A 25,860-nucleotide genomic window follows, 5' to 3' on the forward strand; every position below is an offset into this window, starting at 1 on the left:
CAAATTTCATGTACTGTGCCCAGGTTTCCTACCACTGCTCCTATTAATATTACCAACTCTCCCACACGCACACATACCGCATATAGTGGCGGAGGCTGACCGTATTCACCCACACCGACTGACACAATACATAGCAGACCCGATCAGCTACTACCCAAATGATAACCTACAACCTGTTAAATGCACATCCAGGGCATGGCACACGTTGGCGTTAAGAGCGCAGAAATTACGACTCTATGCTCCGGCACTCCCGCTGGCAAATCATCCAAAAGTAACGGTCTCGCAGGAGCTGAAAATGAGACGGTTACTACGAGACATGAGATTTGCGACGATGGGATCATTGTTCCCGCACAGTAAATTTATTCCCCTCCAGAGTCCCTCTCTATGCGCCCACCAAACACCGCAAAAAATGTTCGCGTACTATAGGTTAAGAGCTGCCATAAAGGAACTGTATGGCACGTTTCCAGCTTAACCCCTGACCTAATAGTCCGTACAAATATTGCTAACCGCGCCATCGTGCTCACAACTGGTCACTAGACTATACACAACATCCCAAACCGAACAGATAGAAACCCCTAATAGCTCACTTAAGAAATGGGAGGAACAGACGGGAACACCTATCTCAGAAGAAGACTGGAGTTTTAGTTGTGCACAGTTGAGTCTACTTACACCAAATTGCAATCTACGTATTATTCATTTTAAATTCTTACATCAGACATATTACACCCCGGCCAAACTGTATAAGTACGGGCTTAGACCGGATGATACTTGTCGGCGCTGCTCGGGCCACGAGCTGATTTTCTACACACGGCATGGGCCTGCCCTACCCTGCACAAATATTGGCAGTAAGTTACGGCTGCACTCACACAAACGCTAATTGAGCAGATACCGAATACACCGCTAGTGTGTCTGTTTGGTATATACAGACTCAAACAGCTTAGAAGAAGGAAACTGCTGGCGGTGGCGCTTTTAATGGCAAAAAGACGTGTAGCCATTAAGTGGGGTAGTAAATGCCCGCCCAGATTCAAGGATTGGCTAACTGATCTAACCTACTGAAAAGAAACTCTGGGTAGATACGAGGAAGTCCTTCCTCAAGCCTCCAGACCAAAAGATTTCTGGCAACCGCTGGTGGACTATCTCCAACAGCAAGACGGATCGTGATATGTCTTGTGGAAGAACATGCTGAACTGACTTGACTGATTGAGCCCGGGGGTTGTATGGGAGATGTGAGTTTTATAGAGGACTGTCCTGCGGAAATATTGGAAATGATGTATGCAGTCAATGTCAGTTGTTTTTGTACTTGCACTGTACCTGAAGTAGAGCTGTTTAATATATGTATATTGGCCATGAATCTTATGTTTAGTAAAAGACGTCATTGGATAGGAAGGATAACGAGATATGTAGTACTCTGCAGGAACAATTATGTGAAACTGTAACTAATTTGCTCATTTTGCTGTCTGGTGAAATAAAAAAATTAATAAATTTAAAAACAAAATATTACCAACTTTCAGAAATTGGTGCCCTTTCACTTCACTCGAGGATGCTGTCCAGTAGTGTAACGTCGCCCCCCGCAGCCCCTGCGTTGCGGGAGGGACCAGGGTTCCAGGGGGCGCCTCAGCGTAATACCTTGGCCTGAGCGCTCCCGATTGAGTGAGGTGGGGTGGCAGCTCCATGTACCTTGCAGGAGGACCCCCTCAAATTTTGTTGCGCCACTGATTCTGTCCCCCATAGCGACCCTGACGTGAGGCCCAGCTGCCTTACCCACACTAACCACCCCACGGGCACCTCAGAGGTCACCTTCCCTCAGTCAGTCATAGGCCCCTGCATCACACCTGGGGTGTCAGATCTGTTCACACCTGCAAGGGCATCCCCTAGCTCTATACACCGGTTCTCGGCTCGCAATCAGAACTAAGATTTGATTCCCATTCCCACTGTGTTGGCAGGACCTGGCTTGCAGATTGGCCATCTGGTATTAATAGCCTAGTTCTAATCCTTTCACATGGATTTCAGTTTACCTGTATGCACCAACCATTTGAGCTGACCAGGCTCCCCAAAGTCATTGAGCAGGTGAATTGAAATGTGTGGTCTTTTGCCCTTCTTCACCTGCAGCAGAAGGCATTTCTTTTCATGGGTACAGTCGCCATATAGAACTACAGATGTGAATATATGTCCATATCGCGCACAGTCTCCTACTTCCTGTTCCAGTGAACGCCGTCCTAATGATAATAATAGTTTGAGCTAAAATTTCTCCTGAAAAGTTTACCACTGAATCTATGGGTATGAAATACATGCGTCCATTTCTAAGTGCAAATGGAAGGGGCCACTAAGGCAGATCCCGATAAGCTGACCAGATAGGCACGTTAGTCACTAGAGTGACACCCAATCAATCAATCAATCAATCAATCCATTATATCATTTGTAAAGCGCACTACTCACCTGTGAGGTTCTCAAGGCGCTGGGGTGGGGAATGCTGCTACTGCTCGAAAAGCCAGGTCTTGAGGAGTTTGCTGAAGGTCAGCAGATCTTGGGTCTACCGTGGGTGGATGGGGAGGGTGTTCCAGGTCTTGGCGGCGAGGTGGGAGAATGATCTTCCGCCGGAGGTCGCTCTTCGGAAGTGGGGGACTGTGGCAAGGTCGGCGGAGCGGAGCTGGTGGGTGGGGGTGTAGAAGCTGAGTCGTCTGTTGAGGTATGTTTGTACGGTGTTGTGAAGTGCCTTGTGTGCGTGGGTGTGGAGCTTGAAGGTTATCCTCTTTTTGACTGGGAGCCAGTACAGGTCTCTCAGGTGGGCTGTGATGTGGCTGCGGCGAGGGATGTCGAGGATCAGGTGTGCAGAGGCGTTCTGGATGCGTTGGAGCCGTCTCAGGAGTTTGGCCGAGGCTCCTGCAGAGGGCATTTCTGTAGTCCAACCTGCTGCTGACTAGGGCCTGGGTGACCGTTCTTCTCATTTCAGTGGGGATCCATTCGTAGATTCTGCGGAGCATGCAGAGTGTGTTAAAGCAGCAAAAGGAGGAGACGGCGTTGACCTGATTAGTCATGGAGAGGGTGGAGTCAAGAATGATCCCTAGGTTACGTGCGTGGTCGGTGGGTGTTGGGGTGGTTTCCAGTGTGGTCGGCCACCAGGAGTCGTCCCAGGCCAAAGGGGTGGAGCCGAGGATGAGAACATCCGTCTTGTCGGAGTTCAGCTTCAGTTGGCGGTTCTCATCCATTCAGCGACTGCCTTCATTCCTTCGTGATGGTTGGTTTTGGCGGTGTGGGGGTCCTTGGTGAGGGAGAGGATCAGCTGGGTGTCATCGGCATAGGAGATGATGTTGAGGTCAAGCGGACGAGCGACATGGGCGAGCAGTGCCACGTAGATATTAAACAGAGTTTGGCTGAGGGATGAGCCCTGGGGTATGCCGCAGATGATCTCGGTGGCTTTGCAGCGGAAGGGTGGAAGGCGGATGCTCTGTGTTCTGCCTGAGGGGAAGGAAGTGGCCCGGTCCAGGGCCTTCTCTTGGATCCCGGCGCTGTTAAGGCGTGTTCGTAGTGTGTGGTGGCAGACCGTGTCGAAGGCGGGTGACGGGTCCAGTAGGATGAGGCCGCCGTTTCTCCGTTATCCAACAGGGACTTGATGTCATCGGTGGCGGCGATGAGGGCAGTCTCGGTGCTGTGGTTGCAGCGGAACCCGGACTGGGAATGGTCCAGGATGTTGTTCTCCTCGAGGTAGCGGGTCAGTTGTTCGTTGACCGTCTTCTGGATGACCTTTGCCGGGAGATGGGCCGGTAGTTCTTGAGGTCCTTGGGGTCCGCCTTGGGATTCTTGAGTAAGGCGTTGATCTCAGCGTACTTCCAGCTCTCCGAGAAGGTTGCTGTCTCGATGGAGGTGTTGATGACATTCCGGAGATGGGGTGCAATGGCTGTGCTGGCTTTGTTGAAGATGTGGTGTGGGCATGGGTCTTTGACGGAGATCCTGAGTGGATGGTGTTCATGATCTTGATGGTGTCGTTGATGCTGTTCCAGGAGTGCAGGCGGTTGGTGCGGATGGTGGTCGTGGGGGCGGAGGTCTCCGTGGTTGTCTGGGCGGTCGTGGTGTTGAAGCTGTCGTGGATGTCTGCGATCTTGCGGTGAAAGAAGGTGGCCAGCGAGTCGCACAGGTCTTGCGAGGGTGGGACGTCGTTGGAGCTGGGGTTGGAGAGTTCCTTCACGATGTTGAAGAGCTCTTTGCTGTTGTGCGCTTTGTTGTCTAGGCGGTCTTTGAAGGAGGCCCTTTTGGCAGATCGGATGAGGTGCTTGTGTCTGCGGGTGGTGTTCTTGTGGGCTGCGTGGCTGTCTGGTGTTCGTTCACGGAGCCAGATCTTCTCCAGCTTTCAGCTTTCGACACCCTATGCATTGCTTCTGTGCCTCACTAGTCTATAGATCAAATCCATAGGCAACAGTGATTCTAGGCAGTTGATTATAATTGTAAACATCAGTCGGTGAACTTTAAAATCACTGGCTCATCCTAGACAGAGCCACTGGAATAATGCGGCTGGGGAGGATTGAATTAGGCTTCAAGGCTGACTATATTGTGCAGAAGGATTGACTATATTGTGCAGAAGGGTTGAGGAGATATATATTCCATCAAGAGTTGCCTGCAATGGAGGGAGCCACACGACAGGTGAGTCTTTTGCCATCCATATTTATTGCAGGGTACAGCAAAGAAACAGCCTTGGATCACACAGGTATCATCCAGTTTCACCCGACGCTTTTCAGGCTATAGTCGTCAAGCACGCCAGATTACCAGGATTGTTAAGCAGCAATGGCCAATTATTCTTAAAGACCAAGTCCTTAAAGAAATCTTGCCCGAGGTCCCGACGGTCACGTTAAGATGCGCTTATGTCATGCGCAATGATCTGGTCAAAAATAACCCAGAAATTGCACCTGCGGGTGATTGGCTGTCGGGCCGAAAAGGATTTTTCCGTTGCAGTACTTGCAGGGCATGCAAGTTTGGGGTTAATACCACTACTTATGTTACCCCCTTTGATGCAACCCCGGTATCCATTAAAGCTCACTTTACATGCCGCACAGAGCTTGCGGTCTATGTACTGAGGTGCAGTTGCAATTTGCTGTACGTAGGCAGCACCAAGTTGCCAGTCCACATGCGCATTTTGCAGCAATTGAGGGCTATAGTCCATACCGACCAGAGCTACCCAGTAGCACGGCATTTTCAATCCATTCATGGGAAAAACTAATCACACCTTAAGTATTTTATGATTGATGCAGTGACCCCGAGCAAAAGAGGAGGAGACAAAGAAAAAACTTTGAGACAACTGGAGTCTAGATACATAGAGCAACTCAATAGCAAGGCCCCGGGGGGACTTAATATGGGGGAGGACCTACGAAACTTCCTGTGACTTCCCCACTCCAGTTTGGGCGCAGTATGTCGTGATAAGGGTTAGAACAGTCAGCAACTTTGATCCTTTGGTATCAGTTCTATAATAGAGGTGTCCGTATTCTCTGGTTTCCAGGCACCTATCAATTATTGTATATTTATTCCCAAGCCCTTTCATGGCTAGTATGAGGTTAGGCTTGATTACAGCACCAACACATAGCACTTTAACACAATATCTTTTGTTCACGAGACCATCCTCACATTGAATTAAGCACTTTTTTTGCACCACATGAGAGATTGTCATGTTAGTACCCTAATAGCGCTATGCATTAATTGAACTATTGCCAACTATACATAACGAGATGAAACTCAAACAATAATGCTGCTCTACTCTTATAGACAGAATATGAATGTGCCACACAGCACTAGGGCTGGATATACCCATTTGATCATAAGGTAACAATGTTGTGGGGGGGTCATAATACATGCAATCATATGTGGATATTAAAGTCCGATGTTCCATTATATTTTAAACATTATTATACGAATTGATGAATTTTGCATACCCTCGCAATTGTATAAGGTTACAACGCAGACAAGCCTACACTAAGTGTTTCATTGCAGTATTTGTACTGGAAGTATGGGCAAAACAATTGAAGCTCACAAACTTAGTAGAATGAGCACATGAAGTTTACACATCTATGTATTTGCACAGAAAAATGTTTCTAAGCAATTTGCACTTTAGCCTTGTTCAAGTCCGAGATATTTTGCATGTAGTCTGCGATGCAGTGGAATATTTTTCGATATTCATCAAAACATACTGTTGGCCATGTAAATTAACTTGCATTTAAGCACTTTATAATCTGTCATATAAGACACCAGTTCATTAGCCTTGGCATGATGTTTTTGAATTAAAATTGTGGAGTATTCACGCATCAGCTGAATATACAATGCACTTTAAAAATGGCGCCTGCGTTTACAAAGATATCCAGTGTTACTTGTAATGCAGTCCGTTCACTCGGTCTAATTAGGAATTAAAAAATGTTGGCGCGAATTGGGTACCTGACTATTTTAAATCACAGTGGCTATGTACCGTTTGACATCAGTGAGCAAGGGCACGGACGTGCCCGAAAAGCGTCTGACGACATGCACCACTAAATATTCATAAATAAAAGCAACCGAACAAAGAAGTCTGACTCTGGCGATTTTATTGTTGCTCTCTGCGTACCTGTCTGTGCACGAAGCACGCTGAGGGCAAGTTGGATTATTTATATATATATATATATATATATATATTTATTCATTCTCCAATTTCTTTCGGGGAGAAAGAACTGACTGCGCTCCGTGCGTGAGAAAATAAACCGGTTTATTTAAACCATTAATACAACAGGATGCGTTTCGGCTTCGCGCCTTCTTCTTGCTGCTAAGCACAGTAACTCGCCACAATGTTTAAATAAAGTTTCAACAACAAACAAAATGATTGACACAAGTCAACATCAGTGATGGACTGGTATATATGAGTCACTGTGGCAGACATCTTAGAGTGTGTTTCAACATTATTGTAAATATAGGAAACAACAGATTCAATCAAGCCGTGTATCGGCTAACAAATTGCACAAATCATTTGCATTATGATAAAAAGTATTACATAAATAAAGTCTGATGAACCAAAATTTGATTTCTGAGTATTTCATTCTCATTCTCCTCATTTTCCATTATAAATTAAATCATTCATCATAAGAAATTAATTGTTGTATCAACAGTACGCTATTATGTCTTAGATAAGCTACATTATTCTATGTTGTGCAAAAATAGTTCATTTCATCCACTGGTGGGTTACAAACTGAGGGAGAGATGATTGGGGGGGAGTCACTTTCCTAGGTGAATTGATCACTCCTCCTCGATATTGAGGCCTGTAGGTATCTTGGTTTGTAAGTCAATTATGAACCGAGATTCTAGCCTCCGTAACTGTAAGTCCCTATCTCCCCCTCGATCTTTACTAGGAATGTGGTCTAGACAAAAGTAGTGAAGGAGGTTACGATCACTTTGATGTTTTAAGGCAAAGTGTCGTGCTACAGGATAGTTCACATCATTATGTTCAATAGCTCTTGCGTGTTCTAAGATTCTTCTCTTGACAGGGTGTTTTGTGCTGCCAATGTAACGCAGTTTGCAAAAACATTCCAAGCAGTAAACACAATAAGGGGTAGTACATGTCATGTATTTATTGATCTTTCTAGATGAGATGCTTCCAGGAATTTGGTAATGAGTATATTTGGTATATGAATGAATATATATATATATATATATATATATATATATATATATATATATATATATATATATATATATATATATATATATATATTACCTACTGGCGGTCGCCAGTAGGTATATATAGTTAGGATTTTTTCTCTATGGGACTTTTGAAAATTCTATGTCTAATAACTTTGGCGTTTGTGGACGGAATCGGCTGAAATTTTCAGGAAAATGGCACATTTCGTTTCTGAGCAGCCCCTGAAAATTTGGGAGGGTTTCGTTAAGGGGGGGCCGAGAAAAAAGGGGGGTCCCAAAACGCGTTTTTCCCATGTTAATTTCCATAGGGCGTTTGGCCTCACTTTTAGCTCGAACGGCTGAATGGATTTGCACGAAACTTGGCAAAATTGTAGGGACTGTTAGCCCGATGTGCCTTTGCTGGGTCTCAATATATGTGCTCCAGTGGATTTTGAGAAATTAACGTTTTAAAAAATGTATATATCTGTGACAGCGTCCCAGATAGCGCTCCAGATCGCGTACTTTTCGCGTCACGGAGCTTTTTGAAGCGAAGCTGATTGGCTCTCCGGTGTCTGTCAACATTCTAAACAGTCCGGTGCAGCCGCCATCTTGTCTCTCGGTAGGATCGAGAGACAAGAAGAGGTGAAAAACGAAGGGGGAATTTAATGAAAGGGGGCAAGGTAGACCCCTCTTGACCCCCTAGGAATGATGTTGGGGTTATTAAAGGGTCCTGTGGGGAAAATAAAAAAAAATAGATTTTTCACGGTAGAAGCGCTTCCCGGATCGCGAACCGGGCCGCAAACTGGTAGCGAAACGGGAATTCACCATTTTGTGTTTCGATTTAATTAAATTACTAGGTATAAGGGGGTACGGGAGACGTATCCTGATCCCTTATGTTTTCTGAGGGTGGCTGAGGAGGCTCATATATGTTGATACATGTCTTCCAGCGGCTGTGCGTGAGCGTTTTATTTTTTTTGCTGCGTGACGTCTGTTAACGTTCGATTCAATGGAAATCAGGAAGTGTTGACCGCCATTTTGTCACTGCGATAAAATATTTTGTTATAAATTAATCCTTATTGATAAACATTGTCTGCGCCATCTTGCCTTTCTTCCAATGCCACAATTTTGCCGTGCACGGCAGCCATTTTAGATGCCTTGACCAGACCCACTCTCTGCATGCCGTCGATTCTCAGCACGGCTCCCCACCCTCGCAAGCATCTCCCCCACGCACTGGTCACCCCCGCTCTCTCTCTCATGCATGGGCCATAAACCTCCCCCCATCTGCGCTGCTCTTCCCTGAGAATCACACCCCGTGCCCGCCCGACACCTCCCTTTCACCCTATTCACTACCGCACCCTCTGACACTCCTATTCCTCTGTGTCCAATTGTCCAGGCCGGTCCCAGGCTATCACCTAGCCCTGCGGATGTAGTTTATGGCCCCAGCTGTAGAGAATCCAGACATGCCAACCCTCCCGATTCAGGCGTGAGACTACCGATTTCAGTGCTAGTCTCCCGCCTCCCGATTCCTGCAAGCAAAAACCCGATTCCTCGGGGTTTCAGCTGACAGGGCTTGGTATTTTGTTACGTGCTAATTCTTCCAGGAAACGTCAGAGGGCCGATGCAGGGGCTCTAGAAGGGGTGATAAACCATTTAAGCCTCATTAACAAGCGCATGGTCTTTTAAAGATCTGTGAAGTACTCGGGGCGGCGGTGTGTGTGCCCTGTTTCAGGAGCGGGGGGGGGGCACTTCCAGCAACTTGCCAAGCCAGGCAGTGTTCAACACTTGCATCACCCTTTTTCTGCCTGCTATTGCGCTCCATGCTTCGGAAAGGTAAGAAAAAGAACGTGCATTTGAGTTTGAAATGTCCGATCCTGCAGCAGCACACTTCCAAAGCCCACACATAACAATAACCCGATTCAAGGCCCCATTCTCCCGATTTTTTTTTTTTAAAAAAAAATCTCCCACTTTGCTCTTCTGAAATGTTGGCATGTATGAGAATCATCCCTCTTCAAAGGAGTTACAGTAGATGAAGGCCCCCACCCCATGAGATCCGTCAGACCATACGGGTTCCTACTATCTGATAACCATCCTGTATTGTGCTTGGGGAGGGGATTCTCACTGTGAGGGTGTGTGGGACCGAGCCTGAAGCGGAAGATTCCAGGGATGCCTCTTTGTACATCAAAGTTTTTACAATTATGTGTCACATTAAAAATATACTCCAACAAAGTAGTAGGATTATAACACTTTAATAACTTATAAATATATAGAACGCAACAAAAACAGTAAATACATTTAAACATTTTTTTGAAAAAAGAAGCAACAATGGTCAGTAGCTGTGTTTTGTGCGAATAGTCCCAAGGCAGCACAACGTGCTGAGTTCTGGACGGCACCCAGGTGATGTTACCTGGGTGCCGCACTGGTTTTTGGTATCCTACTATGCAGCTCCGAAAAACGGCGTGGGGCGTCCCGGGGGGTGCGCGGGGAGGCCTCGTCAGTAGCGGTCTGTTGTGCGAATAGTCCCAAGGCAGCAGAACGCGCTGAGATGTGGATGGCACCCAGGTGATGTCCAGTAAGTTGTCGCACTGGTTTTGGCATCCTACATTGCTGCTCCGAAAAACTGCGTGGGGTGCCCCGGTGTGGGGGGGGGGGGGGGGGAGGGGGGCGGCGTGAACGGGCCTCCCCAGGTGGCGGCTCGTGTGCTGTAGTGGGGCGCCCCTTTACCGTTTCAGTTGCCATTCCGCCCGCTTTTGGTACACTGTGCCAAAATCCGCCATTCAGCTGAGTTGTGCCTACTCTTGCTGTTCAGTGATAGGCGGCTGCCACAGGACTCTCAAAATGGCGGCAGGCTCTTTCCTTTTTGGGCCTGGTCCACTAAAATGGCCCTGGGACACCTTGGAACTCGGACGCTTGTCTGCTAGGTCTTGGACCCCATTCTCGAAAGCGTCCCCTCAGCCGTGAAGATTCTACAAAAGTCTTGGGGGCCCTCGACTCCTGCAGGCTTCCGGTGGGGAGCGGCTGCCATGATTGCTCGCGGAATGACCACGACGGAGCCACGAGATGGTGGTGCTTTCATGCTGACGCCAGCTTCAGTCTGAAACATCGAGAAACAAGGTGGGGCTTTCATCGTTTGGGAAAAAAAAAGTTCTAAACCAATGAAAAGTGTTATTTTTAGGTCATATGACCAAGCCTTCCATCATTAGGAAACCAAAAGTAAAATGAACCAATGAAAAGTTTTATAAACAAGTCACATGACCTGTTATGCGGCATAGGGCTTTAAAAAGCGTAGAAAATCCGTTGGCACGTGAGGCGGCGTCAGTAGCGGACCGATGTGCGAATAGGCCGAAGGCAGTACAACGCGCCGAGATCCGGATGGCACCGAGGTGGTGTCCAGCAAGTTGCTGCACTGGTATGGCTATCCTACAATGCTGCGCCGAAAGTCGGCGTGGGGCGCCCGGTTGGCCTGTGAGGTCGCGTCAGTCAGTGGGGGCTGTGCGTCTCCCCCAAGATGGAGGCTCCTCGGTTGCAGTGGGGCGCCCCTTAGCATTTCACTCGCCGTCCAACTGAGTTGCGTCCGCACTTGCGGCTACAGTAGGCCGAAGGCAGCACAGCGCGCCGAGATCTGGATGGCACCGAGGTGGTGTCCAGCAAGTTGCCGCACTGGTGTGGCCATCCTACAATGCTGCGCCGGAAGTCGGCGTGGGGCGCCCCGTTGGCCTGTGAGGTCGCGTCAGTCAGTGGGGGCTGTTTGAGGATCTGACTGCATTGGTGATGCTGTGCGTCGCCTCCAAGATGGAGGCTCCTCGGCTGCAGTGGGGCGCCCCTTGGTGTTTCACTCGCTATCCAGTTGAGTTGCGTCCGCGCTTGCGGCTACAGTAGGCCGAAGGCAGCACAACGCGCCGAGATCTGGATGGCACCGAGGTGGTGTTTAGCAAGTTGCTGCTCTGGTGTGACCATCCTACAATGCTGCGCCGAAAGTCGGCGTGGGGTGCCCCGTTGGCCTGTGAGGTGGTGTCAGTAGCGGACCGATGTGTGAATAGGCCGGAACCAGCACAAGGCGCCAAGATCTGGATGGCACTGAGGTGGTGTCATAGTTGAGAGTTCTGAGCAGTGCTTGTAACACTGTCTGAAGCTTATTTGCACCTGCTGCAGCTTCACTATCGCCCTGGTGTGGCCAAAGATCGCCCATGACATAGGCGGCCGGCTCCCGGGGTCTGGCGGAACTTTTTTCCTTTTCCTTTCTGTATCTTGTCCCACAATCTGTTTGACCTGAAGACACGACCAGGTCGCTGAATGTGTGCAGGGGGACGTTATTGATTGAATCAAAATGGCGGCTTCACACAAAGCTGAGTCAAGCGTTGCTGTTGATGCTATACAGATAAAAATTGGTTTTCAGTTTGTACATTCTTCAGGATTTTTTTTTCCATCCAAGGCTGGTTGAGAGTTTGTAGAACAATGGCTTCAGATTTTCAACATACTACTCTTCAACATTCTTCCTAAATGTAACAATGTGAGACTCACTAGGAGAACGGCTGTTTATCTTTCTTTTCAAAATGCTGCCAACAATATTTTCTGAATGGAAGACACCATCTTGTAGCATAAAGGGCCGAAAGGGGTTCTGGTCTGGCCGATGGTTGGTGGAGACATTTTGACTATATCCTGGACCTGCCCGGCCTCGCCCAAAATGGCGCCGGTATAAATGGGACTCGTAACTCCTTGTTGTGTACTGGTTGAACAACCTTGATATCACGAGATATGAATGCAGTTTTGATGCACATGGCGGGCGGGGACGAGAATTGATTGAATATTTCGACATCCCTATTGATATTAAGTTCTGATGTGTTATTGATTACTGTACTATTGAAAGTTCAAATTAACGTCACCCATGGTACTTGCCCGCAAATGTATATCAAGATAATTTTATTGAAAGTGGCCCTGTCGTATTTTAATTACAAAATGTACGTCCACCGATTCCGCAACTGTTAGACACCTTAGTTCTTGCAACCTAATGGCCTGCTCGTTACGTTCCTCTACAATGTAAATGTCTCCTCATCATATACGATTTCAGTTTGCTCCGTGGCCGGCCCACGTGGTTATAGGCCCGTATTTGTATACTGACATTTTCACAATAAAGGTTTTTAAAACAAAACATGGTAGTAGTATTTACATTGGTAAAGTTTTTAATTTTAGTCACTGTTTTCGAATCGGTAAAAGGCAAGTGAAATAAAGCAGTCCAATTACATGACGGATAAAAGGTATAATACGCAGGAACGCAGTAAAGATAAATGGTCAAGGGCAGTTGTGTTTTCCACTCCTGCAACATAAAGTGATCGATAAGAATCTGATAATCAGGCGTATCGGCGACTAAGACAGCAGGCCGAGCCTCTTTTACTCAACGGCTCCGTCATGGGACGAAGAAACGCCCTTTTTCTCGAAAAAGGAATATATTTTACTTGCAGGACAGTTGTAAATTTTCCGGGAAAGTACATTAGCCTGGAACATTATAACATATATGTTTAAGAAAAAATAATGTTCGAAACCAATAAAAAGCGTAATTTTTAGCTCATATGACCAAGCCTTTCATCATTAAAATAACAAAAGTAAAATGAACCAATGAAAAGTTTTATTAACAAGTCACATGACCTGTTATGCTTACGTTACGCGCTGCGTGCCGTGCCCCGGATCGCTTCCGGGAAGCTGCGCTTCGCGCACCGGAGCACTTCCGGGTGCGCTAATGCGGCGTGTCATATAACGCATTACGCGACAACGTAGGTCCAGAATATAGTCAAAATGTCTCCACCAACCAGCGTTCGGAACACAACCCCTTTCAGCAGTCTAAAAAGTTCTGTTAAATGACAACAGAAGGGACAGGCAACAAGAATCATCAGTCAAAGAGGGGAGGGCAAGTTCTTCTCTACCAGGTCATGTTGGGGCGCTACCGGAACTGATCGAATTGGTAGTCTACAGTGTTTCTGGATGTTTCAGACTGAAGCTGGCGTCAGCATGAGAGCACCACCATCTCGTAGCTCAGTCGTGGCCATTCCACGAGCAATCATGGCAGCCGCTCCCCACCAGAAGCCTGCGGGAGTCGGGGGCCCCCAAGACTTTTGTAGAATCTTCAAGGCTGAGGGGACGCTTTCGAGAATGGGACCCAAGCCCTATCAGGCAAGCGTCCGAGTTCCAAGGTGTCCCAGGGCCATTTTAGTGGACCACGCCCAAATCTGAAGAGCCGGCCGCCATTTTGAGAGTCCTGTGGCAGCCGCCTATTGTTGCATCGCAAGAGCGGGAGCAACTCAACTACATGGTGAGCGAGACGCTGTAGTCGCAAGAGCGGGCGGTAAACAGCTGAATGGCGGAAGAGGCACAGTGTAGCAAAAGCGGGCGGAATGGCAACTGAAACGGTAAAGGGGAGCCCCACTACAGCGTGTCTTCAGGTCAAACGGATTGAGGGACAAGGTCCAGAATGGAAGAGTCATCAAAAGGCAAAAAGTTCCGCCGGACCCCGGGATCGGCCGCCTATGTCGGGGGCGATCTCGGGCCACACCAGGGCAACACGACTTGGGGAGATGGCAGGAGCTAAGTGCCATCTCACCGCCCCTCGGGGGCCTCCGTCAAGCGGTTCAGGGAGGCACCGCATCACATTGTTTAACAATGCAGTCAGGTCCACAAACGGCCCTCACTTACTTTGAGAATAGTGAAGCTGCAGTAGGTGCAAATAAGCTTCAGACAGTGTTACAAGCGCTGCTCAGAACTCTGAACTATGGCACCCAACATCCAGGACTTATGCCATTTGAGCATGGCAGTGACATCGAAGCAACTCAGGGACCAAAACCATGAACGTACACTCACGTATGAAAATCTTACTTGGGGAGGGGGCAGGAGCCAAGCGCCCCCTCCCAGTCCGCGCCACCACACCGTATGTTGAAAATCTGAAGCCATCGTTCTACAAACTCAACCAGCCTTGGATGGAAAAATCTAGAAGAATGTACAAACTGAAAACCAGTTTTGGTCTGCATAGCATCAGCAGCAACGCTTGCTATCAGAGTGCATGAGTTTCATGCTCGATCGATTGAGCTAGCCGGATCGGGCAACAAAAAGTATAAAATAGTTATGTAAATAGTTATTTAATAAAATGTTTTACCCTGTTAGTTTGCTGGTGTGTTGTATATATTTATAATATTTGCATAGGGTTTGTCGTTATTTTGGGTGGGGTGGGGTGGGCGGCAGAGTCGAGCTGTCTTGCAGCCATCATGGTGTGGAGCTAAGTTCATCTTACTAGTTTCGTATTTCTCATGAGGGGTTGTTCTTAATGTTTCTATTTTAGCGAGGTCAAAAACAGATCCCATTAGTGGCCTACTGATTTTGCTTGATTCCTTTTGTTTTTTTAAACTATTTTTCACTATCTGCAAAGACTAAACAGAGTATTGCGACTCTGTGCTTGTTTGTAAATACAGAATGAACCAAAGAGAACAAATTCTAAAACAGTAAATGCTTGGATAGCAATCAATCAAATAGGGAGAGAAGCAGGCACGACGGATTACAACGGGGGCAAAGGCCTGCGTTAACTACCCTTCACTATCTGCAAAGAGAGAGTACTGCTAAGAGAAAAGAGGGGGGGGGGGGCGGCGTTCAAAGCACATCAGCGTGCATAAACACGAAAATGTTTTTACTTATCATGTACTTGACATTTGACAGCATTTGATATTTGCTATTAAAAAACCATTGAAATTCACTGAAAAAACCATAGGTTATAGACCATATATAGTTAGGGATTAGCATTTACACATGAATGATGTCATCATTGATGTGATCAGTAATGTCAAATGAGATGTCATCGGTGATGTTATCAGTGATATCATTTGAGATGTCATCAGTGATGTCATCAGTGATGTCACTGACCATGTCATGAATGATGTAATATGTGACATCATCAGCAGTGGATTGCGGGTGCGCGATATATAGTTAGCGCAACTAACTATATATGCGAATTTCAATGGTTTTATGCGAGTAAAATAAGGTTTTGTAAATGCTAATCCCTAACTATATATGGTCTATAACCTATGGTTTTTTCAGTGAATTTTCAAGGTTTTGTAAATGCTAATTCCTAACTATATATGGTCTTTTCAGTGAATATATATATATATATATATATATATATATATATATCTATATATATATATCTAGTCTACAAAAAAACATATATATATATATATATATATATATATATATATATATATATATATATATATATATATATATATATATATATATATATATTATTGTTTGGCCCAAAAAGACTAAGTATGTGGTGTAATTTGGTACATATTAAAGCAGTATCCTGACACTATTTTGTCATTTTACACATTTACATTTCATGGGCAAACACATCAGTGCTACAAAAAGAGGAGCCACTTGCCAACTCTACACATTAAAGAAAATCAAAAAGTTCCTGCCACCCTCTGACCTGCAACAAGCTATCCAGTCACTGGCGCTCTCTCGCTTAGAATACGGAATCGTGCCCTTGGCTGGTCTCGCCAAATCCAACCTGACAGCTGTAAGAGCCACTCTGAACTCTGCTGCCAGACTCATTACCGGCTCAAGAAAGAATGACCATCACACCTGATCTATGGCAACTGAATTGGCTGTCCATTAATGCAAGAATCAAATATAAGATAGCTTTCTTAACTCACAACGCTCTGCACCATAACACGCCCTCTTACCTAGCAGATAAACTAGAACTATTGGGTGGGAATCAGGTTTTAATAAGTACAAACACTCTACTGCTGAAACCTCCAGTTCAAAAAGAAAAGAACTTACAACCGCGCTTTCTCCGGTGTTGCACCGAGAATATGGAATGCTCTCCCGCCAGAAATCATAAGTCTCTTCGTCCTCTTCCTTCAAAAAAGAGGTCAAATGCCTGCTCATGAACAGCCACCTGTGACAATAGTTCTGTAACTTCTTAAACCTTTGAAATGACCTTTCAATGTCTTCCCCTACCGCGTTGCTATCCGCTTACTGCTCATTATGCAGATGTTCCTATCCATTTTCCTTTTATGCTTGTATTGTTTTTGTACAGTTCTCTAGGGATTTTCTACCTGTTGAAGTTCAACCAGCAGACATCTTTGTACATTGCCTTGCTATCGACCGGGTCAGTAACTTTAGTCTCGATCGTGAATAGAATTGTGTGTCAATAGCTTGTAACATCACTTTCAATTTGAAATGCTGTCGCAACTTATGTGCTACCTGTCCTTGGTTGCAAGCTACCTTGTGGCCATCACAATGATGCCGATCTACCTTTGTCTGTAATCTGCTTTTACTGTTGTTACATTGATTTTTGACTATATCTTCCTGCTCTAGCCTAACAAGCAGGCGACGAGGTACAGCACTCTGATACCCTGTCGGGTCATGTTCGCGCTTTATAAAACTTTTCAAATAATAAAATAAGTTAGACCTCATTAAATCAATTTAGCGCATAAATACAGCAACTGAAAGATGCCCTACCTCTGCGCAGCAACGTGTTAGTGTTTTTAATAAATTGTGATTCATTTGAGCTAGAAGCACTTAACAAAAAAACTGGAAACTATTCAGAAAATGATGGATTTTGTGGCGTATCTGTTGCAGGCACAGATGCGCATAACTCCAGTTGCCCTGACCATAGGGGCCATTTATAAATGTTTGAATGCTGGCCTCAATACATTTTGGGACAGGCAGTTTAGTTTCTTCATCTGGGTTCTGTCATGCAGTGAAATGCATATCTACGATTTGAAGAGGGAAAACCAGAAGGTTTACATGATGTGTAAAAATCAGGGCTGCTTGAGTAATGCATCAGAGAAGGACCTAATAATTCGCAAGGATTGACTAAATTACTCTGTGTAATGTGGCACATTTTGTGATAGTTGATTATTTTGTCACTTTTACATATGCTAACACTGTTTGGGCAAATATTTCACCTCATTAATACCAGTTTCACGCCCAAATGTGACAATAAGCAACAAAAAGGTGACCCAGCTCAACCTTTGCAAAGGGCCCCTACTGCGTGACAACTCGTATCACACGTTTTTGGTAATGTTTGATCCAGGAACAAATTATGTTTTGTTAAAATCTGCAGATTATGCCATAGATTATTTGACAAATGCAGCAAATCTGTATTTATGAGATTTATTCAGTTGCCGCAAAAAATCGCTTTATTCAATTGACCCAGGGAAAAAAAAAAGTACATGAAGGCATGAATGAAAATTAGTCAAACAAAAATCACTGAGTACATTCAAATGAATTTATAACCAGACAATTACTGAAAGCACCCATTTTATTGAAAAGGAAGTGAAATATTCCTTTCCTAATTAGCCTGAAGAGGGGACCCCCCCCTCCCTCTCTCTGGTCTACAAAGGAATGAAGATTGCCAAGACGATGTCAACAGTTATTGAGGATATCTATTAAATAAATAAAAAGTCTCTTATGAAAGCTTTCCAGTACCCCAATCGTAAATAAGCCTAAAGTCTTATTGCACCCCCTTGTTAGAAACCACATTCCTTCTAGTTTGGGCTAGTGAGAAGAGAGAGCAGTGTCTGCTTCAATAGGGTGTTACATCTAATGGAGCATGAGCATGTTTTCCTTCCTATCCTTTTACACTCTTGTGGTCTGGTTCTGCCATGTGTTCAGTGATGCTTTGAATGGCTCTGTGCCATTGACCTAAAAAAATCCAATGACCATTTAAATCATTTCACAACTTCATCTAGAAGTGATGAGAACCCTCTGCCCCTGGGCAGCTGTGACAAACATTTTGAAATTATGTTGGATTTGTATTACACTTTGATGGAGGCAGTCTCCTGTACTAATGAACTACCTGTCGCAAGATAAATCGGGTCCTCCATGTTAACTCTAATGTTCCACAATCTAATCTCAAAAACGCACTTTTTATTAATTGTATTTGACACTAAAACAAAACTTTCTGCTTTTCTGTGTAAAGTAATACACGGTAACAGTCGTTCTCAAATATTTTCCATTCACACATCAATCAGCGGATCATGGTTTAAAGCATTCACTTGCCCGTCAGCCCCACATTTCAGTCACTTGCACTTCTATACATTTTTACACATAGTTTGAAATAGTGTTGAAAGCTTTCTGTTCGGAACCATAGAAATTAAACCTTAATGAACGAGCATCCTATGTTCTATAACACTTGCGTACCTTTAGGTGATTCATGGACAAAATTAGATATTTTAGTTTGATTTTGCGTCATGTATCCATCCCCGAGGTATGACTGCAGCAAATCAACAAGATGACCCTTCTCTGTTACATTGAATATTATCTTTCCCACGGTACAGAACCGATCATAGCCAGAATTGTTATTTTTATTTAGGTTTGGTGTAGAGGGGGAAATCCGATTTTGTTTTGACGGTGTAATTAATTACTGTTTAGGTAAGTATTATTTCCCTCCCTGAAATTATGAAAAAATGTGGAAAAGCTGGTTTAAACACCTTCCTGATACCCGAGATGATGACTCAAGTGAGGGAAAATGCCTCTTTTAATACTATTTAACACACTTCTCCTTCCACCGTGATTGTTCAAAAGCTGACTCAGTAAGTCATTGCTTGTAGCTAAAAGGTTGTCAGTACTGTCATTTAGCTACAATTTGCTGTGCATTTGTTTCAAAGGATCTTTCAGTCGTTTGAGAAGTTAAAATCTACATAACATTTGTTTTTATAAAGATCAGTGATGAAATCTGTTTTAATGGAATTTGGGAAATGGGGTAGAGTGAGATGGTATCGCACTGGACATACGAGTAATTTTTTTTGTTTATTTCCAGAGCATTCCTTTCTATATTTTTTCTGAATCGTATGGAGGCAAAATGGCCGCTGCTGTATCGTTAGAACTTCATAAGGTAACAACAAAGCAGAAACAAAAGTCGGTTTCCAAGTGCTATTGTGGTTGTATGAAAAGGAGTTTGGTTTTGTACCTGCGATAAATTGCATTTTGAGCTACTAAGTGACACTTTTCTCTTATTTCAGGCTATTCAGGCTGGGAGTATCAAGTGCAATTTTTCAGGTGCTGCTTTGGGTGACTCTTGGATTTCTCCTCTAGGTATCTTGAATTTAATTACACATACAGACTGCATGGCTTTATCATTTTTGTTCCTTTGATTATCTGTTCTTTAATATGGATGATCCAGCCCTGGTAATTGGGTCCAGGCTTGTATTTGGAAGTAAACCTCTTTATGCAGTTAAAGATGAATGCACATTGGTACACATTTGAGTGAATGAAACATATAATCGCTACTAGTGCCTTTATGAACAGTATTGCACTATGTCTATGTCTCACACCCAGACCATTTACTAATGTGTAGAAATGCTGAGTGACTGCACGACATTTAGGTACCTTGAATTTCTGCATTGATTTGACTTATTTCATGGTAGAGGATGTACTACCCACTCATAAAGGGCCAAAAGAGGAGTCCCATGAACATTAAGTAGTGTTTCATTGTCCGAACAACATAATTTCAATATTTTGATGTTAAAGATCTTTAGTTAAATGGGACAAATTCAAGTTCAAAGACTCTGGTGGAGTCAAAAATATGAGTAAACAAATTGTATGTGTTGTGTTTTTTTTAACAGAATATAAAACCTTGTCTGTCTCCATCTTGAATGTTTGGTAACACTGTTATACGATTTTAATTGCATAATTTCTAACACCTACACAAAGCTCTGGAGAGTAACAGCATATCAAAAGCGTAGCACAGGATAAGGGTCCTGGAGCAGCAGAATTGTGTTGCTTTTCCACTATAGACTAGATTTTTTTTTTCTTGACTGAATGACCAATCTAAATGTTTCTCCAGCTACAGTGGATTGTTCTAACATTGACCTTATCTGTGATTGATTCTGAGGCTTATGCCATCCTCTTGTGGCTTTAATAATATAATGACATTGGAATTATCATACTACCTTGAGTGCAGTTGGACTTAAGATGTTTCCTTGACGTTAGTTTTTTTTTTTTTTTTTTTGAAGGAACAAACTCATGAGAATGCCATAATGATATATTTTCCCCATTGTAGGACTTTTCTTTTCGGTCGTCAAATACCGGTTGTACCTCTCAAAATTCTTTGACGATTGTTCTTGTACTATCATCTTCTTTTTCTACTACTCTCTGATTTAATTACCATGTTAGCTCTTCTTACACCAACCACAAAGTTTCATACTGCTATGCATGGCCTGGATTATCTGCTTGTCTTTTTGTTTTTAATTTTCTGTAAGTCTCTTTGATTCAGGGTTTTCATCTCTCTCTTCCAGGGTTCTACCTAGCTTTGATTTCAGCAGCGTTGCTTGATATCTCTGATTGTTCTTCTATTTAGCTTGAAATTGCTAATACTATCATTACAAGTCAGAGCTGCTGGCCCTACCTCTTTGATCACCTAGTTTTTAATGCTGCGCCTCTGCAGAGGTTGTCCAGTTTTTTTTAGCATGTTGAGAAACTGATCAGGAAAGTGCGAGGCATGTGTGTCTGTAGATTCACGCATTATGTGCATACTCCTGCCATCTAGTGTTCTTTTAAGAAGTGTTCTCGAATCACGAGGTATGATGGCTCCACCTATTGCTGATAATGTGCCTGGGCTTCAGCTCCATTGTCGGATTGTTTTCTTTCCCCCGGTAGTTTGGATGTGTGTTTCAGAGATCCAGATTGACACTGTTGCAGTGATCTCTGCTTTCTCGGTTCTTCTCTCTTCTGTCTGTATTGTTTTCTATTGCTGTATCCGTTCCTACATCTATTTGATGCGCACTGCTTCATCCAGTTCAGGGATTGGAACAACTTCAATACCCCCATAGGGGCCCTACCTTTAGGTTGTCCCCTGTTTGCTTTTTCCACGGCAAGCGTGTTTCGCTTAACTTGTAAAGGATTCCTTTCCACTACTGTCTTCGGTGTTGTGCCAGATACCCCAGGGCCGATCTCCACCAGGTCTGTAACCTTTGTCTCTCTTCCAAGCACGGCAAGGCCTCCTGCAACGCCTACCACTCCTTTCTTTGGAAGAAAACGCTTGGATTTCGTTGGGCTCGACATTTCAAAATGGTGAGGATACCCCGGACCTGTTCGACACCCAGAACATCGAGGGCGAACCTTTGCTGGAACCCTAGACCACTGAGGAGGCGTCCTTATCGCCTGAAGCCAGCTTTGGTTCCGAATTGGTGATTGATGTCTTGCCATCCGTTATGCAGGTAGGCTGTGAGTATGAAACCCTCCAACCCAGACTCCTCAACTTCGCTTGCACTCCGGGCAGCCCTCCACCCAGGGTACACTCATCGAGCCTCAAAGCCCACCTACAGGTTTCCTGTCTGCCACTACCACCCTGCCATGGTTTGCACCAAACACATGCTTGTACAACAGAAGATGATCTTAAAGTTGACACACTCAACGCTGACCCTCACCACTTTGGGACCGACCACTGCACCGAAGCATCCTTCAGAGTCGAAACCTTCGACATAGAAGTCTCCCTTGGCCCCTGTGATCCTCCGCACCAGTGCCAAAATCCTTGGCTTTGAGACAGACTACTTTTACCAGCTTTCACAAACGTGTTCTCCAGGATTTACGGGACTAACTTGACACTCAACAGTCACATCCTCATTCATCCCTACACTGTATGCTTTCTCACCCAGCCATCGGCATTCACCACAGATGGATCCATGTGGAAGTTTAGCTTTGAAGAAGCACTCTATCTTCTCCCACTACCATAGAGAGAGGAGAGGCATGACCAAGCCAGTAGACCTCCACCATTGTCTCGTCCATCTACCCCCCTTGACTCCTCCCACCTTTTCTCCCACCACCTCTTCATCCTACCACTGTATCATCCCGCCTGCTGACCCCCTTTCCTTCACTCCTCAGTGCTCCCCAAACTCTTGGTTTGGGTGACCCTCATGACCTGCATCCACAGGAGCATTCCTGGGATCTTAATGACGTGGGTTCTCCATGGGACTCCACCTTATCCTGTATCCTGCCCGTCATTCCCCGCCAGATAACATTACCTCCTACCATCAGGCCCTCTGTAGGGTGGGCTCTTAAAACAACGTATTTTGTGATGGAAACCATTTCTCCCTCCCAGCACTGGAGATGCCTAAAACTTCTTGAGATATTTTCAAAGAGCCAGTTAAAGCCCGGATAGGCAACCCTAAGATGGACAAAAAATGTAAGGCCTCCCTCCTCTGACCCAGTCTACATCAAGGGTCAAATCCTCCCTACCCCTCAGATTCAATGGTGGCTCACACTGCCCGCAAAAGGGTAATGTGCAAGGCACCTGCAATGCTATCTGCCAAACAATGGGCATTGCTAATTTCATAAGTTTGCCTTTCCTGAAATGACAGGGCTCACAGGGATGAAATGGAGGAGGTCCTCTGTGGGAGGGCAGGTTTGATATACAGGCGATATACAGGCGAGGAGGCTGTATGTATTTGCAAAAAGGTATCTGTTTATTATCAGAAGTAACACAAGTGGGTGACACAACAAGAGAGTCTCCATCTTCTTCCTCTGATGTAAGGCTGGCCAAGCTGGAAGGGTCCTTAGAGGGCAACTGTTTCAACTCCTCTTCTTGTTGGACAAAATCTTCACCCCGGAGGCTCATAGAGAGGGAAAAGAAAGGAGCTGTCAGCAAGATGTTTCCTATTACTTCTGTGTGTAAAGAACCCTTCACCACACCGCAAAGTGCACCAGAAGAAACGTTGTGGTAGGTTTTTGTTTTTAAGAAAGAACAAAAAGTTACGTAAACGCAATAGAATTATGTAAGGGTCACTTAGGGGCCCGACGTTGTATTAAATGAGGGATTCTAAGGTTTCTTTCTTATAAAGTCGGGCGTCTAAGCAGTGAGGAAGTCTGGGTGAAGAAAATGTCTGCCACTATACTTTTATCAGAACATAAAACATTGTGAAGGCAAAAACTTGGTATATCAATCCTTAATTTGTAGGGTATGAGACACATGCATCATCCTTGGAAACAATACCCTCTACTCCCTGTAGTTCTCCACCCTCGTTCCTCCCGCCACCCTCTTGTTCCCCGAAGACGCTGCCACTCACCCGCTCCGCCGGAACTCTCCTGAGTTGCGGCCGCTCTCCGGCATCCTTCGGCGAACTCCATCAGTCTTCGCACCACTGCTCTCCAGACTCCTGGTCCACGTCCTCCTCGGTGTCTTCACTTCTGGGCTCTTCGGGGTTCAGCGGGTACGGCTCGTTTTCTTCCGTCGTCCTTTCTGGCGTCTTTCCTGGTTCCTTTGCGCTCCTCGAATGACCCGCCTCCTCCTCAAGTTCGTCTCTTTTCATTGGCTGATTGGCAGTACTTCCGGGGTCGTGTTCTTTTACTTCCAGGTTACTGTGGGCTCCTCGCTGTGAATACACAAAACCGCGGACTGGATTTCTCCTCTCAAGTGAAGCCGGTCGGTTCGGGTTGTCATGGAACCCATGTCTGTATGGTGGGGAATATGCCCCTGGTATCATGCCGGGAAGGTCCTTCCTCACATCCACCAACATCACTCAGAAGAGTACCCCAAAAGCAGCCAGGAGTTAGTCTCAGAAGGCAAACTCACCTCCAGCTCCACCATAAGATATGCCCTTTATGCTGCTGGCGCTGCTGCTCGCGGCAGCAATTCAAACATGCTCCTCCGCAGACACACCTGACTCTGTGTCTATGACTTCAAGCGGGATGTTCAACAACATCTCCTCAATCTGCCCTTTGATGGAATATATCTCTTCAGGTCACGGGCTGATGAGATGCTGGAGAATATCAAGGAGGAGACAGACCGCCAAGGCCATGGTTACCCTCGAACCACCTTCTCCTCGCTGGTCCTTTCGGTGGTCTGCCTACCAGGATTGTTCCAAGGCCACATCCCCAGAGGCTTCCAGCACCTGCAGTCTCTGCATCCCTTCCAAACGGGTTATTTCCGAGGCATCTACTAGGGCAACAGCTCCAAAGGTAGAGGAAAAGGGGGTTCCCCCCAAGTGAACTGCCCCTCCCAGGCAGTAACTTGGCCCTCATTCCCCACCTCCCCAATCACAGAGCCCCTGTCTGGCTTGACTGCAAGTGTTCTTCACCACTTGGCAACATGTCACCATGGAACAATGGGTATTAGACATCCTTTTTAGGTCTCACACCTAGCGTTGCACTGGGGTTTGGAAGCTGCCCTAGGAATCTCATACGCTTGTGCATGTGCTTTTCCTTTTGTGGGCTGCTATTGGCCTTTGCGTGCATCTTTTTATAAAAGACTGCACGCAATGGGCCAAAGGCGGGCGCATTGCTCTGCCCAGGGCCAATTGGTGTGCGTAATAGACACCAATAGGCCATGTGGTTTCAATTATCGTGCCCAGACACGGGCGCGATAAGTGAAACCACATGGCTCGCTGTGGCGCGCACGCGTACCACTCGCGAGCTTCTGTTTTTCTTTGGAGGCATTTCACTATGAAGCAACCCACAGGAGCCGGCTCCCGAGGCAGCCTTCAGCAAGGCGCAGAAATGGATTGAGGTGAGTGTCGGGCTGCGCGGACCTGCCCTGGCAGCCCCCGCGCCGTCAAGTTCGGTGTCCCATTTGCATGGCGGAGTGTGTCTGGTTTTACTTGTTTGTCTTTGTTTCTGTGAAGTTTTGTTTTTAATATTACACAGTTTTATTGTCTCCAAATGCTTATTCAAACAGCTCGATTCCCTGAGCCAGATAAAACCAGGCTCCTGGAGCAATGATACAGCTCGATTTGTGGTTTAGGGAATGAGTCACAGTCTGGTATCTAGTGTCTGAAGTGATGTGACAGATTGAAGTGTGATTCCCTGGTGAAGTCACTGTCTGACTTATTTTTAAGTGCAGTAAATATCCAGTGTTACTATCACCAAATTCAATAAATTTATTTTAGAGCTCGCGAACAACTTTGGGTAATATCCGCGCTATATAGAAAAGACAAATGTTGACGCATGTTACATTTTTCTTTAATTGGGTTATGAATGGGTGGCTTAATTCCTTTTAGTTAACGCCTCAGATAGGTGATGGCGAATGCGATAATTGGGCCAGGCACCGCATCACATGTTTAATAATGGTGTTCTGTGTTTTAGCCCACCTCCACTGGTCACTGGCCCTTGCTGGCCTGCCTCGTGTGCGTGTGTACACAGCTCACAAATCAAAGCGTGAGGAAGGGTCCTGCCCTCCGTGAAGCCTTCTGTGTCCCATTAGTTGAAAGTACAACCGGTGGGAGGAGCACAGCTCTGAAAAGCAAACTTTTCTCTCCCCCCCCC

General features: G+C 45.5%; 1 protein-coding gene across 1 annotated transcript in view; it reads left to right on the forward strand.

The window, feature by feature from the left end:
• LOC147667184 (retinoid-inducible serine carboxypeptidase-like) overlaps positions 1-25,860 on the forward strand; it is a 236,926-nt gene that overhangs the window by 41,304 nt on the left and 169,762 nt on the right. The window contains exons 5-6 of the mRNA XM_086948868.1: positions 19,424-19,498; positions 19,626-19,698. Of these exons, the coding sequence (XP_086804994.1) occupies positions 19,424-19,498; positions 19,626-19,698 (148 nt within the window). The remainder of the gene's footprint in view (positions 1-19,423; positions 19,499-19,625; positions 19,699-25,860) is intronic.

The sequence above is a fragment of the Lissotriton vulgaris genome, unplaced genomic scaffold (genome assembly GCF_964263255.1).
Source record: "Lissotriton vulgaris unplaced genomic scaffold, aLisVul1.2 SCAFFOLD_1428, whole genome shotgun sequence".
Lineage (NCBI taxonomy): Eukaryota > Metazoa > Chordata > Amphibia > Caudata > Salamandridae > Lissotriton > Lissotriton vulgaris.